Source organism: Lissotriton vulgaris, chromosome 8, assembly GCF_964263255.1.
Source record: "Lissotriton vulgaris chromosome 8, aLisVul1.2, whole genome shotgun sequence".
Lineage (NCBI taxonomy): Eukaryota > Metazoa > Chordata > Amphibia > Caudata > Salamandridae > Lissotriton > Lissotriton vulgaris.
The window spans coordinates 1368814332-1368831867 of NC_141696.1; the positions used below are offsets into that span (position 1 = coordinate 1368814332).

Consider the following 17536-nt stretch of genomic DNA (forward strand, 5'->3'; position numbering starts at 1 on the left):
CTAACAAAATTTGTTAGTATTCTTTTCTATGCTTAGGTCCTACAAAGTGGAAAGCAGTACTTCAAATTGTGGAATTTTGAACCTTTTTGAGAATTTACGTTGACAGCGCTAAATAGTTCTACAGTAGATTTCGATAGCCACTGCTCCTTACGAAAGAGGTGTATCTTGCAAATGAAACTCCTAGCTTTCCATTTAATTTTGCATTGCATCTTGTATCCCTTATTACTATGGAAAACGTTTTTGGCCTTTTGCAAAGCTTTTATTTGTATAAGAATTGTAAGACTCCATGCCGTGCAGAAGGAATGTCTAATGAATGCGATGCATCGATTGGCCTGGTGACATAATGAAGCAAAAGCAGCACAGCATTTTATTCTTAGACTCATCCACAGCCTACATTTAGTCCACAAAACAAACAGTAGCCACCTCAACTGAAACTGATGCCACATTCCACAGTAGCTCAAAGCTGTTGAGCAAAGGTAAGAAACAGTTACAGAAAATAAGACTCAAAGCATGACAGCCGTGTCGTGAGGCCTCAATAGTATTGTTTCCTGATTAGTCTCCAATAGTGTGTGAAAACGACCAGCATTGTTTTTGCCACAAGACACATAGACATACGAAAAGTGTATTCATGCAGTTTAACAACAAACCTTACGCTTTGCCAATACCACTTCCATCAAGGAAGTCCACTGTTGTTTTCTGACCCCTTTGAACTACAAATGAGCTCTCCCACAGGAAAGTTTTAGAGTACTCCACTGTATATGAGCATACCAGTGCTTCTCTTTTCTGTGTAGTCTAAAGCTTCCTGCAGGTGTTTACATCTGTGAAGCAAAAACCACGGTATTCTGCTTACACATGGGGGTAAAACTGACAACGGTGTTGTATGGTTTATGGGCCTCTTTTGCGTGTATGTTAAGTTAGCATGGCTTATTCGAGGTTTACACGCCATTTTTCCCTTTTGCTACTTTTGCGCACAACACTGGATAGCTGTTTTTGCTGACTTAGCTTGAATGAAGGTCTATACATGGGAAAGGGGTTGTTTTTCGACATCTCGAGACATACATCGTATCCCCAGTCAGTACAGTGAGTGCTAAGCCGCCAAGGTTATCATAACGTGAGCCTGTTTACTGGCTTGTCCGTGTAACACATTCTAGACACAACAATTTGGCAGCTGCAAGCAGAAGTAGGATTCTGGCGCCTTTATCATAGCACATTTGCCAGAATTGCACACACTTGGAAGATTCAAGGCATGCAGAGAGACTAACCGATCCTGATGTAATTTACACTTACTGAGCGGACTAGTAAATGGGGTCCCCCTAAGATAACTCCAGAGACCTTCTATAGTTTTATAATACATAGTTCCTAGATAGGGAGGGTGTTTTAAATAGGCGCTTTTATCACCTGTTTGTACTATCATTGTAACATGATTCCTCCTTTTGTATTTTATGGAATTTTAACCATGCTGTCCGTATTATTATTATCCATATGTATGCTGATGTTGATTAAAATACTGTGCTTGAGATCCCGTCGTTAAAATAAACATTTTAACCTTACCGTGTCTCTATTTTACTCCCGTTGTGGACTGGTATGAACGTATAACAAAAGAGTGTCCTCACTTCCCACCATTCCTGAGATGATTCTAATTCCCATGTTCTAGGTTGTCTAATCATTGGTTTCTTTGCTATAGGACAAATAACTAATGTGACACTGATTGCTAGTCTGGTAGGGGATTTTGGGTGCTAAGGTGAGTTTTGGCGCACCCTAATTCACTGATGTCCCAAGTCTCTGTGCACAGTTCTGTGTTTTGCGCAGAATCCCAGTTACAACGGAGACTAAATTATTATCCACCGTAAAAATATATCGACCACTGCCTACAAATGCTGTCCATGCAAGTTAACTGCACTCTAGGTTTTCCATGCATAAGTAGGCCTTTTATGAGCCAAACTGTTAGATGATTCAACGTATGAAAAAAATCCAAAAAACATATCTAGACTAGTATTTGCAAAGGCCAAAATATAAGATGAACTGTGCTCTGATTTTCCATGTATGGGACATCATCTGTTGCTTGCATGAAACATTTCTTAGCCATCCGTCTGTATCATCTCAGTTTAGGTCCCATATACTCTGCTTTCTGGCTAAACATGTGGTCTTATCTAGCTATAAAGGAATACCACTTTCACACAAGAAGTTAAAATTCTCTGCCACTTAATTATTCCTTCCTCATCTCCAACAAAATGGCATAGCCAGAGTATCACAGTGTGGGTTTATTAGTAGATTACAACCAACAGTCAGTGTGCAACCTGCAAAGTAAGCTTTCCAGCTGAATTGGAACCTCAACAGAGACACACAGTAGCACTACAATTTTAAATAAAGACAACAATCAACAGAACCAAACATAAGGTAGTACCATACTTGGGAAACAGCATGACAATCCTGATGAACTCATGCCTAAAACAGTGGCAGTGGCATGCTCATGCATAAACAATGCATGTGCCCTGTTCTGTGTGTAAGTTTTCGTGCTCTTCAGTGTTTTATACTGTGTACCGTGTTCTCACACAGTAGAAATGCAAGTGAGCCTCACTAGTGCTGTTGAGTCCGCAGTTTCTCTGGGGGAAACAGCCACTACAACGCAGCTGTTTCCACGCTATACTTAACCATGCATGCTTTACAACGCATGCGTGGTTACCACGTATAGCCTTTACCACGCATTCCTTTACTACGAAATACGTAGTAAAGGAATGTGAGTAAAAGGAAGAAATAAAAAAGGGGGCTTGAAGGTGGGCTTGGGGGGGGGGGTCTCCCCCCCCAATAAAAACAAACACGAGAGGGTTTAATTAAAAGAAATAAAAGTCTTACTAATAAAAAGCTCTTCTGTGTGTCAGTTTTTCAATGAGCCTCAATACCTACGTAATAACGTACGTGCGTCTACGTACTGAATATAAAAAAAAAAAGAAGGACCACATAATCAGAGAATGAAGAAGAAGTCCAACGATAGAAAAATAAGGAAACTGTGAGTAATTTTATTTATTATAATAATTTAAAATATTAGGCATATTTAAAAATAGATTTATAGTTATAAACAAAATAAAAACAGGCGGTAAAGGTGTGGAAGGATTGGGGGCTGAGGGCGGAGGGAACATATAAGGTATTGGGGCAGGGATCGGAGAAAGCATTTAGCAAGAAAATACCATTATCGTGCATAGTTATACAACAAAAATCGTTGTATAACTACGCGTGGTAAAGGTATTTTCGTGGTAAAGGCATATTTGTGGTAATTGCATTCCGTTGTAACGCATGCGTGGAAAAGGCATGCGTTGCAACGGAATGCGTTGTGACGACATACAACCTTTCTCTGGTGTGCTTATTCCATGGGTTTCTTCGATTACCACCTTTGGTAACTAGAATGCAATGTCATATGACATAGACCTTGAATATGACATCATAGAATCTGAATGGGCTGGGAGTGGCTGGGTAGAGAGGTTGTGAGTGACTGTTCCTAATGTTTTGCGAGTGATAAACATTTGTCAACTTTAACACCTTCAGAAACAATGATGTCTGCGCCTGACAGGGCACGGCAAAGGTGAGGTATGGATTTTCTGGGGCTCTGTCAGATTTAACAACCACAGTTAAGGTTTGTGCTTGTACTTGTTAATCATTTGTCGAGGTGGGTCGAGGTCAAATTCATGCTAACACTAGATTGAGTAATTTCCCTATTCTTTGAGATTTTTCCTAAGGAAAGCATCTGAAAATGTATGCTAACTGATAAAGTAAGCAGTTCACCTCTTCATGTGTGTGTGAGTTTCTCAAGCAAAAATGGTATGGAACATTTTAGAAGCACCTTGTACTCGCCCCAGAGCAATGGAAGTTCAAAGTTTTAACCGGGTGTTGTTGGAGAGCTACCAGATGTAATAAAGGTGTAGTAGTGGCTGTGTGTTTTTTTTTTAATGGTGCAATAAAACTACTCCACACATTTCCACTGGTAGGTCATCTTTTGAATTATTGGGTAGACTAGGATTGTATGCTTTTGATCCAGCGCCACAATAGAAATTCTGTCTCATTAAAACTACCTATCACCACAATACTCACCATTAAACGAAATCTCTCATAAGGCCCATAAGAAACCGAAACAGAATTTGGGCAACTGAATCATGTGGCCTAATTAATCAGATCTTGCTCACAAACTATTCACACATTATATACAACTACAGTTTATCATCATCATAACCATGGTATTATAACGGAAACATTTAATTAAGCCACTTAGGCCAATGAATCAACTGATGGTAACTTAGACAACTAAAATAAACAAGACCAGCTTGTCACTTTATAATCTATTTTATTAAATGTATTTAATCATAGCAAAATGCATTTTTATCTTTTATTAGCATCATTTTTAAGAAAGGCACGTTAGACTGGCCCTTCAAAGTAGCTCAGAATGCATGAATTTAAAGCAAAAATAGTTTAATTCCCTATCTTAAAACTCGCTATACCCTGGAAAGGAAAGTCATTAAAAGCATTTATCTTACGTGCGCCAAGAAAACGGACAGCACTTCGCCCTCAGGAACAAGACAGACAAGCTCCTCTCAAGGGGCCAAGTTTTTATCCCTTTCTAACTCACTAATCTAAACTAAATGTAACAATTCACAGTCTTTCAGCGTTCCGATTGGCTGACAGCCGTCAGTCCACAATTAGGTCACTTGTTTCTGACCAAGTCCGGGGCTCATCATAAGCCCTTATTGTTCTTAGATTCACCATCCACTGAGCTTCCTCAAAAGTGTAACATTCAATCCGAATGCAAAGTTCACTTCCTACACTTGGCAGGCTTTCCAAGGTTTTTGTCCTTGGTCCTTTCAACAAGAACACGTTCAACTTGACCAAAAACGCTTCCGCATTAATGTTTGTTTATTAAAGAATGTTCTTTCAGCACGTGAGTGAAGGCTTCACTCTGGTCAAGTTTCATATCGTTTTTCAGCACTGCCAGCCATCTTTTTCTTAGGCCCATTCGAAAACTAATGTTTAAACAAACACAAAACAATAATTAATTCAAGTAATGATAATCATTCTGTTACCCACGCACCATCACTAATGTTAACCCATTAGTCTATATTATCTAGCTTTAAGCACAGAAAAGAAACACAAAGTAAACAAAAGCACATATAAATAGGCACATGCTATTAGTTATGCAGCCGCGTTTAATATAGACATATACAGTAGACAATTATTTTATTATTTCTACGAACTTGCAGGTGCAACATAAAACACATAATGTTAATCCCTTATGTAGTGTGGTGCATTTTATTCTAGGTTGGTTTAGGACATATCACGCAAAAATTCATTAATATTATTAATTAAATTATGGAAGTTTAACTTCACGAGATGAAATAAATTAATTTCTAAAACTCGCTCCATCACTTTGCATTCCTATTGGTTATATGCATATATTTCTAAGGAAATCCATTTTCTCAAAGAGTGGGGAAAAAGCCAGAAAGTTAATGCCAATTTCTGTAAATCTGATTGAAAGGATGAGGTTGTCCCAGTTCAATATAGGTGAGCTGGTAAGAATAAAGGAACCAATCAAAATAAAAAAGGGGTTGTCTAGATTCTGTGACGCTATAAGAGTGTTGGATGTTTATGGCAATAGTGTAAAGGTGGAAGGGGAACAGTAGTGGCACTATAGTAGGTTAGCAAGGATCCAAAGTATTCATCCACATGTTGCCAAAATTCAAACTGTCTTTACCGGAAGGTTATGATTTTCAAAGTCCTTCTAGAGTTCTTTAGCCCCAGCAGTGCATTTTTGGCATTGTGACAAGAGATGCATGGAGACGCAGCAATCAAGTGTGTCATCCATCATGACGTTTCGTGGATAAGGATTGGTCATTTTGCTAAATTAATTAAAGTGTGGAATTGAAAAACTCTGTCTTGCTTTACCTGTTCTAGTTGGTGATAACCACTCTACATTATGAATCTTTATATTCAACTTTCAGTATTTAATGTATATGTATTGTGATTATTGTTTTCATTGTGTTCATATGTTCTTGGTATTGGCTTTTCAAGTCAAGTCAAGTCAAGTCAAAAGATCTTTATTCGGAATAAAAACATCTATAAAAGTGCATACAGATTACAATTTCAGACAGTACAGTACAATGATATAACACCGACAAGGAGCATAATTCGATCAATTCCACAAAAACACATAAATGTCCCACTTTATTTAAAAACAACAGTATATACTATTAAATTTTTTTTAAAACAGCTAAAAAGAATAGCGACAGTATGAATAAATCACAATCAATATTGTGCAAAATGCAAATATGCAAAATGAAATAAAATAAAGTGCATGGTGCAGTAGTGCAAATGTGCGGAATATTATGCATCAATATGTAAAGTGGCTCGTGACCGAACAGCAGATTTAAGAAAGCAGCTCACTCTGAATATTACTTCATCTGATCCCAGTAGTAGTAAGGTTCTCAGTGCTGTTCTAAAGTTGGACAACTTACTTTTACGGCAGTAAGGCATTAAATAGTGAGCGGAAAACAGTTTATAAAAATCACAGAAAAACAGAAAGTGCATGAGACTCTGTTTCATATTTGGGTTACATGGACAACTTAAGGTTTCCAAATGTTTGTTGTAACCCAGGGGGAAGTTTAATAAGTTTACAATGCTCCCATCCCGAAAACGAAACAGTAGGCTCCTGTTCCATCTACCAAGATGTAAACGTAGGTATCTCTGTGGGGGGCCTGGGTGACTGTTTGAGGATTCAAAGTAACCCATATATTTTGTGACAGTACACTTTAAAAGGTTCTTCCTTTCACGCTCCTCTCTGTATGAATCGTATAAGGCCTTTTTAACAATGGTCTTATGTGAACAATTTATTAAACTGGGTGAAGTAAACAAATAACCGTGCCCTATACTCACTAAACATTCTTTTACAGCTTTTAACCACGGAATACAGTATTGGCTTTTATTGTTTGCAAATGAAGGAACGTGTGCTGAATAGAATGTATATAAGTTGTGCATTTATCATATAGAACTTGAATATGTTCTCATGGAATGTGAGTGGGCTGGGAGTGGAGTCAGTTCAAAGACTGCCTGAAGACATTACATCCACCCTCTTGCTGCGCCTCAATAAAGCCTGTAACTGGAAACGTATGTGAGAGCTGGTCATTGCACCAGCCGATATCTGGCTCATCGACTGGTTCTGCTAGCAACTCAGTCAAGCTTCTTGAATAGTTTAAAGCTAAGAGTCTGGTAGCAACAAATGTAAAATGTAGGTGGTAGGGTATAGCTCGAATGTCATGCCTTCTCTTGGCAGTCAGCTTATTAAACAGGAAACGCGCAATCTGACCCTGCCTCACGGTAGTAAATAGTTGTCAGGAGTGATGAAAGGGACACTGTTGACTGAGGCAACTAGAGCTTCCTTTAACATCATGTAGTTATTTCTTTTGCAGTGTTTTAACAAATGTGCAGGATGTGTTCATCATTCAACAAAGTAAGCTTTTATGCCTTAGTGCCATGTTGTGATGCCCCTTTGACCTCCTAGTTAGGGTTCACTTCTTAGGTGCCACCTATTTTTTCTGTTTAAGAGAATACATGCCTATGCTATCTTGCAGAACTTAGTTGTCGAAATATTTTTTCGTTCAAATCTGTTTTATTGAAAGAACAAATCAAGAGGAACAATACTACAACCAAATAATCATAAGAAAGAAAAAAATTAAAAGGAAAGTAAAGAAGTAGAAAAAAAGAGGAGAGGAACAAGCGAAGAGAGGAGGAAGAGGAAGGGAGGGTTATTTGCAAAAAAATCATACTTTAAAAAAAATTGAATTTACATTTATGAAATGTATCCTTCCAAAAATACAATTTGCACCTAGGAAGGTGTGTTCAGGCAGTGTGATGTACAATTTTGAAAAGCTTCTCCCCATACAGTCTTCAACATCGACAGACAGTATGTGGTTTAGTGGCAAGATGTTACCTGTGCAGTAGGTACAAGACTTAGCTGTAATTATGGTGTCTGGTTCAACAACATTTCATCCTTTGCAAGTTTGCTGAATCTTCATGGTACAATAGCTTGATTTTTACTAAAACGTTGGCCACATACAACGGGCTGAAAGCTGGCATTAAGCACTATTTAAAAAATAACGGAACTGAAAATTTACAGCTTGTTATCCATTTGCGTTTTAGGGAACGATGTCTGAAATATAATGAAAATGAGCCTACCTGGACAACTGTCTTGCACTGTGAAGATATTGTCGCCAACGAATGTCGTGTGTCATCGGAGTTTGACTTCTATGGAGAGTATTCTATCCGTATACGAGCTTCAACTGGAACAGGGCCACCAGTTTGGTCCAAGAAAAAAAAATTTAAACCCGAGAAAGATTGTAAGCACACTCGTTTCTCTATCTTAGTAATTCTCATATTCCCATAGGCACCTTTTCTTCATTTCTAAGGTTAAGAAACACATTTAGGATTGCAGGTATCAAACCTGAAACTTTGCATGTTCTTCTTGGCTGTATGTTACAAAGCAGTCTACACCAATGAAATGTTTGATGGGGGCGGCATGATGTCCATTCACTGACCAGCTCGTTATAGTAGAGCCTACTGTGCAATTTTGTGTAACTGTGTAACTTGGCTCACATGCTTGTCACTGCTTCTAAACACACAGAGATTGGATGAAGCCCAGAGAACTCCTTTCAGATATCGGCAGAACATTACTCGAGCAAGCTGCCCGACTGGCTTCAGCAATGATCATGTAGATTCCACTTTTACTCATTATCCTTTACCCTCTCACATCCCTTTCTTCTTAAATATCTTCCATTCATTTGCAAAAAAAGGGGATGGTGCACATAAGATAAAGTCAAAGAAGGCTTCGGATTTATCCAAAATTCCTTTATTCTTATCACTCCTTAAAATCTCAACCAACGCGTTTCGTTCACTTGCAACTTCATCAGGGCTGAAAGAATATACAGATTAAAAACACCCTGAGTGTACAAGTATAAAACAAACATATATATGCATATATAAAAATACCTACTACGTATAAAAAGACCACATAAATACACATATGATATAAGATTTCAGGCATTTTCAATAAGCAATAATATGACAATTTTGACTGAAAAAGAAATATCACACAGGTGGGAAAGACACAGTCAACTTTTTTTTCTTCTTTTTTCTCTTCAAAAAGGGGGGGACACATATAAGACTAATATTGATATAGAGACACATGTGTATGTGTTCTAATATACCTGCTATTAGACACATTAGGTGTAATATATACATAACTACATGACCCATAATTGACATAACATAAAAATTATCTCAAACCCAAAAATTATTATCTACAAAACATTCTTGACTCACAAACGGTATGTTGTCTAAGACGTCTCAAACAACTCTGTGCATCAATAGCTACAGATAGAGTTTAGAGGGGTGATAATAATCAAAACAGAAAAAGGGAGGGAGGAAGAAGGGAAAAAAGGAAAAGAAAGAAAAAAGAAAAATAATACAAAGCCTAAGTACCAAATACATCAATGATAAGTATCTATAACACACATATTTAAAAACAAGAGAGATCCAAGATCTCAAAAAGAAGAATTGAAAAAAGAGAGAAGAGGGGGCGGTTTTAACTGTTTAGTTAGAAGGATACAACCACATCTAAAAAAGGATGGCATCATCACCAATATAATCGGTCCATAAATGCTACAAACAAGCCCTATCCCTCACCTTGTTTGGAGATTATAAATCCAAATAGGAATATTGAGAAGGAGATAAAAGATATTGACCTCGTTCTAGACAAAAAACTGAGGAAATCATAAGATTAAATGGACTCACTACCTTCCATTCATAATTGACATGCAAAGCTATCGACATGGGTGTGCATTGCTCTTGAACCTCTGGAAATTATAAATCATCCCACCCTTCTGCTTCACCAATGACCTACCACACAGTCGCAGACCTCATGAACCCAAGTCCCAAGGATCTCATTATGAGTTGGCCATTAAAATGGGGTAATAATACCAGACCCAGTAGGAACGTTACCAGGTGGTTTTACAAACACATTTACCGGTCATTACAAGTTTTAGGTCCAAAGTAGGAAATAACTCACAGGGCCCATTTTTACTTTGCTATTTACTGCTCATTTCCCCTGAATTCCAGGCAATTTTTGGCTCATAAATTCCACCAGTGCTAGTGCTCACAAATTCCAAATTCTTTATGCAGGTCGATTTTCTGACCAGGAAAGCAAGAGGTGGTACTCCTAATATCACACATGTACCACTCTGCACGACTCGAACACAGAACATAAGAGACTTCAGCATGTTCACATCAAAAACGTTATCACAAGCCACAGTCAGCTGAGGCTGTCCAGGGTCCTTGAAAACTTGTTTGTGGGCACACTCCTTTAAAAAAGAAATTCGAGATAAATGCAGTGCAGAAATACTGAACGTTTTCAGTTTTTTTTGTGCTTGATGTTGACCAATTACATTTTTGTGCTTAAATAGACTTTCTGCTCTTGGCATCGGTATTTGCTTACAATTGATACTCAAGAAATAAACCAGAAGTAGCTCGAATCCAGTTGTCAAACAGAACAAAGAGTGGAAACTGTATAGTGTTTTGTTTTGCCACTTCATAGCAAATTATTGATTTCATGTTGAGTGAAAAAGAAGTGCTTTACTTTGTACTCTAAAAGTGTGTGAAGCATATTTTAAAGGTGATTTTTTTACTCTGCTATCTCACACCTAGTCCTTAATGCTGCTCTGTTTCTAACTGTCAGTCACATGTGGGCATAATTGATCTGTGACTGGCTCTATTAAGAAACAATTAGTGTGTGAAATGGTAATCTTCGATACCCAAGAGTATTGGACACCACCCATGCCAGTAGAGCCTTTGAACACCAAGGCTCTCTCAGTGCCATTGTGGTGTTTGATTTAGGACAGTCATGACTTTTTGTTTCCATCTGCTGGTATTGAAAGTGGATGCTGGGCTCTGAAGTTGAATGAACCTAAAGTGTAGGGGAAGCTCTGAGGGGACCTAGGGACATGGTCATTCTTTTGTCTATTCTGAATTGAGTTTTTGCATAGAGTGAGCTTTGGTTCTGCCCCTTGTTCAGGATTGTTTTTCTATTTCAATTCCCTTCTTCTGATTTAAAGATTTTCCTCCTAATTATTGTTTTTGTCCCACCCCTATAGTATTCGTACCTCACCCTGGCTTTTGAATGGATGAGTTGTATTCTTTCACTGCTGACTTCAAGAAACTATTTTCCTTTTCTTTTTCTTTTTTTTTGCAAGAATTTGTGGTTTTAGCACTTTGTGGAAGTACACGTCTCTTTCTATCTCTCCCTTAGTGTGCTCATGGCTCTTTCCCTCATTCCCATATGCCTCTCTCCCTCATCCTCTCGTTTTATCCTCTGTTGGCCCCATCCTTAACTTCCCTACCTCTGTTATTCTACATCCCCCTTCCTCTGACACCCCCCAGGATACCCTTGGGGGTGACAGTTGCGCTTAATAAGCAATAAATACATACATACATACATACACTGACCACTGCAGTGACTTGCCACTGCTGTGACTTGGTGTCTATCCCTTTCCTGCCTCTGTCCCACTCTCTACTAATGGCTGCTTTAAAAATTGCACAAGCATTGGCACATCAATAGTCATTGTCGACCATCTTGAATTCGTATTTTCTATAATTCTCAGATGGCCATCACATTGTGTGTAGACACAACATGGCGGACATCTAGGAGGTATCGAAAATAGTGTTCACTCGTCTTGGAGTGTTGTTTACAGCTGGTGTCCCAGGGCTGCAAATGCTTATGTACATGAGACACATAACCTGTTTATTTCCTTTGGGCAAGTGTCTCCCCAGGGGTGCTAAAGATGTGCAGTCAAGGCTTATTCTAGGAAGGGGTAGGGATTAGAAACAGAATAATACAGTTAACTGCATGTCCAGTCAGTGCTCGAACCTTTTTGGAAGAATTGAACTTCATTTACAGTTGACATTTATGTAGGAGTTTACATTTTGATATGCGAGCAAATATTATAAGATGCTAGTACTTTGTGCCCAAAAACAACCCTAAACATGTTTGTAGTATTTGCTCACTAGGCAGTAGATTTTACTTTAACATTGAACCCCATGGCCAGTACTAATCTATGGGTGAATCATTTGAGTGCGCTCTACAGTTTTTGGGGATGTTCGGGTAGAGGTGGCAGACACTGGATTGCAAAGTATCAAGCTTAATGTGATGTCTCCTCTTCTACTCTAGGGTGTCTGTAGGTCCGGTTGCAAGTCACTGTAACTTAATGGGTTGGTGATACTGTGACTGAGCTCCCAGTAAAATCAGTTTCAAAATTATAGTAAACCTAAACAAGCATTTGCAATGCAATAGGTCTCGCAGCATTAAAGTTTGAGTTATTGGCATTGTGTATGACAATGCGTTGCATAAAATTTTTAGCATACTTTGAATTGGTGAGCAGTTTGAGTTTGTGCAAGAGTGCTGTTGCTCACAGCTGTTATTATTCACGCAGCTATAATGATGCACCCCACACACGGGGCTGACGCAGTTATTATTCACAAAGCTCTGATGATGCATCTCATGCACGGGCTCACAGCTGTTATTATTCACGCAGCTCTAATGATGCACCTCACCACGGGGCTGACACAGTTATTATTCACAAAGCTCTGATGATGCACCTCAGGCACGGGCTCACAGCTGTTATTATTCACACAGCTCTGATGATGCACCTTTGGCACGGACTCACAGCTGTCATTATTCACACAGCTCTGATGATGCACCTTAGGCACGGGCTCACAGCTGTTATTATTCACACAGCTTTAATGATGCACCTCACGTACGGGGCTGACGCAGTGCCAAGGCAGTGCAGCATCTTCGCTTGCTGCGCTGCGCTGCATGAACTCTTTGCAAATATACCCCTAGTTAAGTATGTTGCGAGGATTATTTGCGAACATCGCCTAAGGCACCATTAATTAAGAAGCAATTGCCTGATTGCACAGCCGTTGACATGTGAACTCGCATAGCTCGCCACAACCTACCTCTCAATCAAAGACGAAGCTGCACACCAACAGTTCCCAGTGAGGCCGAATTACACATGATGCATGTGCCCAAGGTCACAGGAGGCGTCAGATGAGAGCAGAGAAGACTATAGTGACGGATCGCGCAGTCCAACCCTTTAATACGCGCGTTAATGAGATGAGTGATGTGAGTAAACCACTATGGGATTTATTTACAAGCCCCTTGCGATGCCAGGAAGTCACTTTCTTCCATATTAAAAATGACTCACTTGCAGCGCAGGGTGCCTGTAAATAAGTCCCTATCAGTGCGCTTCACACGCACTCATATTTAGCAATCCCACATTTCGAGTCCGCACTTGACGCTGCACTACCTGAGCCCCTGCACGTCCCGTAGTTTATGAGTAGTCTGTAATACGCATTGGCAATTATTGTTACAATCAACAATATAATCATTTTGCTGTAGCACACGTACAGCTGTGTGACGTAAAAAACCAAAGCTGTTTCATAAGCGACCTGCAAGCAAAATAATCCAGCGAACTGGCATTTCTCTTGGAGGCAATTAGGTGTGTTAGAATTCTGGGTTTAAATTTAAACTCAACATCCCATTATGAGGATAAAAGCGTTTTCCACCAAATCACAATTTCGACTGTTAAAAGAAAAACAGCGACTTTTCAAAATACTACAGAGGCAGAAAATAAAATAACCATTTGAACTAAGGAAGCGCCCAGCCTTGCAATATTTTTCAGGAAAGATTTTAGGATCTAACCAGAGCAAAGAAAATGTTCCATAATTGAGTGGTCATGTTCCTGTGTATATCTCGGTAGAAATCGTACGACTTGATTAGCGAGCATTTGCAATGCTCTCATCCGAGAATTATGCCTTACATGGGTTTGGCACACTTGTGCACAGGTGGCAGTATAGGGTTACCGATGATGTAATAGGGCCGCAGGTCAAGCACGCCCTAGCGTTTAGAAAGTGGTGTCACCAGAACCCTGGGAGGGCATTATTTGACCCCAATTCATGTGTTTACATAAATATGCTTTTTAACATGCAACACCTTTGGTGGGGGCTGGACTTCCGTCTTGTGCGCGAAGCCCACTCCTAAGAAGACGTGCGCACGCAAAACGAAACCTATCGTGGGGCGGGACTTCCGTTTTGTGAAGCCTGCGCCCACGGAGTGCCTGGAGGAGCAGTGGTGATGCGGGGCTCCCATGCCCGAGGGAGAGCCCCGCCGTCGGAGGCTGCACAAGTCCGGAGTGCCGGTGAGCGGGGAAGGGGGGGATGCCTGTATGTGTGCGTGTGTGTGTGTCTGTGTGTGCGACGGCAGAGGGGTGGGGGGGGACGTCTCTCCGTGCGTGTATGTGCGCTTGTGTATGTGTGTGCGCATGCGTGCAGGGGGAGGTGTGGCTGTGTATGTTTGCGCTTCCCAGGAGACAGCCACGGCGAGCGCGTTGCCTTGGAGACTACCCCCTCTATGGTTCATGGGCTGTGTAGTCTTTTGTTTAATGATTGTGTTGTTATTTTTTCTTTAAACTGCTATGCAAATAAAGTGAGAAAAGATATGCATAATCCTCGCCTCCGTCCTGCCATAGAATCCACAAGTGGGTTTCCTTCACCATAGGGATAATAATACCAATGATGTGTCCTCTCAGTGTTAAGCTGGAAATCTATTCACTGACTCTCCTTGGTACGAGAAACCAAGCTGTCAAGTCTATCTGCCCTATGCTGGCTCTGTGTTGTTTGTCTTTGTCTGCTTTTTAACAGATTGATGCTGCCAGAGAGGCTCTGGGTTTCAGCTTATGCTTATCACGGATCACAGGATCAGGCCTGATAGGCCAATATTTTCAAAGACTGTGTTTAACTGTTGCACATCTTTTAAGAGCCATTTTAGACCGTCATATTTTAGATAAGCTTTCAGTTTCTGAATACAATATTTACAGCACAACAGTCTTATTCAGCTCACAAAAAAATGTGTCACTCCAAGTGTCACACGTGAGGTATTGAAATGTCACACATAAACACAATGCAAATATGGGAATGTCACACATATATACACAAACCAAAAACTTGGCAGCTATGCATAAGCAAACTGACAATTTGGCAGTTATGTGCAGCCTGCCCTCTGCTGAGAACTGCAGTCAGGAAGTCTGTCTCCAGTTAGTGCCCTTCCATGTCAGGTATTTTGCAGCAGTGTTGAGATCTTCTTAGAGTTGTTCCTTGCTCAAATGGGTGTAATTTCTGAGGTTTATGTTTTGCTTGATTTTGCTCGGGAGAAAGTGGTACTCATAGTTATAATTGTTGAAATGTCACTCGTAATTACACTGAAATTATGAAAATGTAACGCATAGCATTCTGAAACCTTGGCCACTATGAACACAGTATTGAACGCACTTGTAGGCCCTCGAGAGAACGCCCTAGGACCCCCTGTATCACGTGCTCCCGTTCAGAATCATTCTAACCAGCCTTTTCAAAGATGGCGGCTGCCTCCGCAGGCCACGCAGAGCCCCGCTCCGTTTTCTATGTTCATGCCGGCTGCTATCTATGCTAATCATAGAGGAAAGCAGGAAGTGATAGGCGGAGTCCCCGCCGCGCACTGATCGATGGGATCACTGGAGGTCCTCCCTCCGGCCGCGCACGGTGCAGGCTGGGATAGCGGTGGCGGCTGCGGGCCCCGGCTGACGGAGCACTGGGAGATAGTAGCGGGAAAGGAGTGCGGAGGACCCGGCGGCAGCCCGCAAGGAGCGGCTCACAACGGGGAGGGGGGCACCCGGCACCAGCGAGCGACCCCGCCCCCCCGGGATGGGAGACAGCCGGGGTGAGCTGGGGCCGCGTGCGGGGCACTGTGGGAGCTGGGGGGAGGGGTGACAGAGCGCCAGGGTTAGCCCACCCCCACTCAACATATAGTGTCATGCATTTTACCCCCCGCCCCAAAGCCAACTCCCCTCACTGGAGAATCTCCCCCCCCCCCCTCTGCAGGCACCGTGGGGCGGGGGTCTTATGACACCCCTTGTTTATTGTACCCTCCAGAACCTGTCACCACCGCAAGTATGATTGTGTCCTTTCCAGTCACTGCCACTTGCTTTATGTGCCCCCCTCAGGGGAAGGGGGGGATGCCTGTATGTGTGCGTGTGTGTGTGTGTCTGTGGGTGCGACGGCGGAGGGGTGGGGGGGACGTCTATCCGTGCGTGTATGTGCGCTTGTGTATGTGTGTGCGCATACGTGCAGGGGGAGGTGTGCCTGTGTATGTTTGCGCTTCCCAGGAGACAGCCACGGCGAGCGCGTTTGCGTGCGCGTGGCCTGCGCCGATCGCCTTTTGCGAGATGCACGCGGCCAGGTGCTTTCTCCTGGGAAGCAGACCCAGTAACAATAGATCTCGGCGAGACAGCGCTTACGCGCTGTAACGCTACGAGACCTAAAAACCACCACCTAAACTGGAACAGAAATTAAAGCAGGTACATTAAGGGCTGCGGAGCTCTTGCCCTTTCATTTTTCAATCCATGATGAATGTCTGTCAGGCTGAGAAAAGGCAGCCTGACAGACACTCACCATGTCAAGGTTAGGTAACCAGGCGTTTACATTTGCTAATGTGCAGACACCTGGCAACCTTCAGACAAGCTTGCTGGGCTGAAGATTTACAAGTCCTGAGGGCAGTGACGTCCTCAGCCTGTCAGAGCCCTCCCTTTCATGATGAGAGGGAGCATCACCAGTAAAGTTAGCCCTGGGCACTTCATGTTTAAGTCCTGAGGTGCCCAGAGCTGACCGTCAATGATGCCTAGGGAAGGTCCTCCTCCCGTTGGCTGACCTATGAAAAGGTTATCCAAAGAGAGGAGACTGCTGGATCTTCTAATCTTCTGTTTTACCTTCTTTCCACGAAGACTCCAGCTCCTGCTGGTGCCTGCATTATTCCCCGTTCCTCTGCTCCTGCTGTCACTGCGGCAGCCGAATCAGTGCTTCTTCCAGTCTTTGGGGTGCATGCTTGTATAAATGAATGCACATGTATTTGCTCATGGACCCTATCCAACACCTCCTTCCCCAAAAGTATCTTTCTTTTCATTTTTTATTTTTTTTCAGGCACAGAACATCATATATTTTGTTCTGTTGCTTTAATTTCTAAGTCACATTCTTTGCAAAAAAGGGAGAACTTGTCTAAAAGACTGGATAAACACTGTGAGGTTTTCTACAACAACAAGGTGTCAACTTCAAAAAGTAAACATGGTGTTTTGGAATCCTTCACCTTAAAGAGTCGTTTTTACAATTTATATGGTACAGGATACAAGCATTTGTATACAGGAGGAAGAGCATAGGGGCCAGAACGCACCCTTGATGTTCTCCTTTCCTGATAATGGATGTCGTCCGGCAATTCCATTGTGGGGGCCCACCTGACTATCACATAATTATCAGAGTACAAGGCCTGAAGTAGGTTCAATAAACCTACTGGAACCCTCATCCTATGCAGGACCTCCCAAAGTTTTGCCCTCTGGACAAGATCAAACGTGGACCGAATGTCCACAAATGC

At 41.5% G+C, this 17536-nt stretch overlaps 1 protein-coding gene across 2 annotated transcripts in view; it reads left to right on the plus strand.

Annotated features, from left to right (window-relative positions):
- IFNAR1 (interferon alpha and beta receptor subunit 1) overlaps positions 1 to 17536 on the plus strand; it is a 245957-nt gene that overhangs the window by 166130 nt on the left and 62291 nt on the right. For both annotated transcript variants that reach the window (XM_086935324.1, XM_086935325.1), the window contains exon 7: positions 8176 to 8372. In XM_086935324.1, the coding sequence (XP_086791450.1) occupies positions 8176 to 8372 (197 nt within the window). The remainder of the gene's footprint in view (positions 1 to 8175; positions 8373 to 17536) is intronic.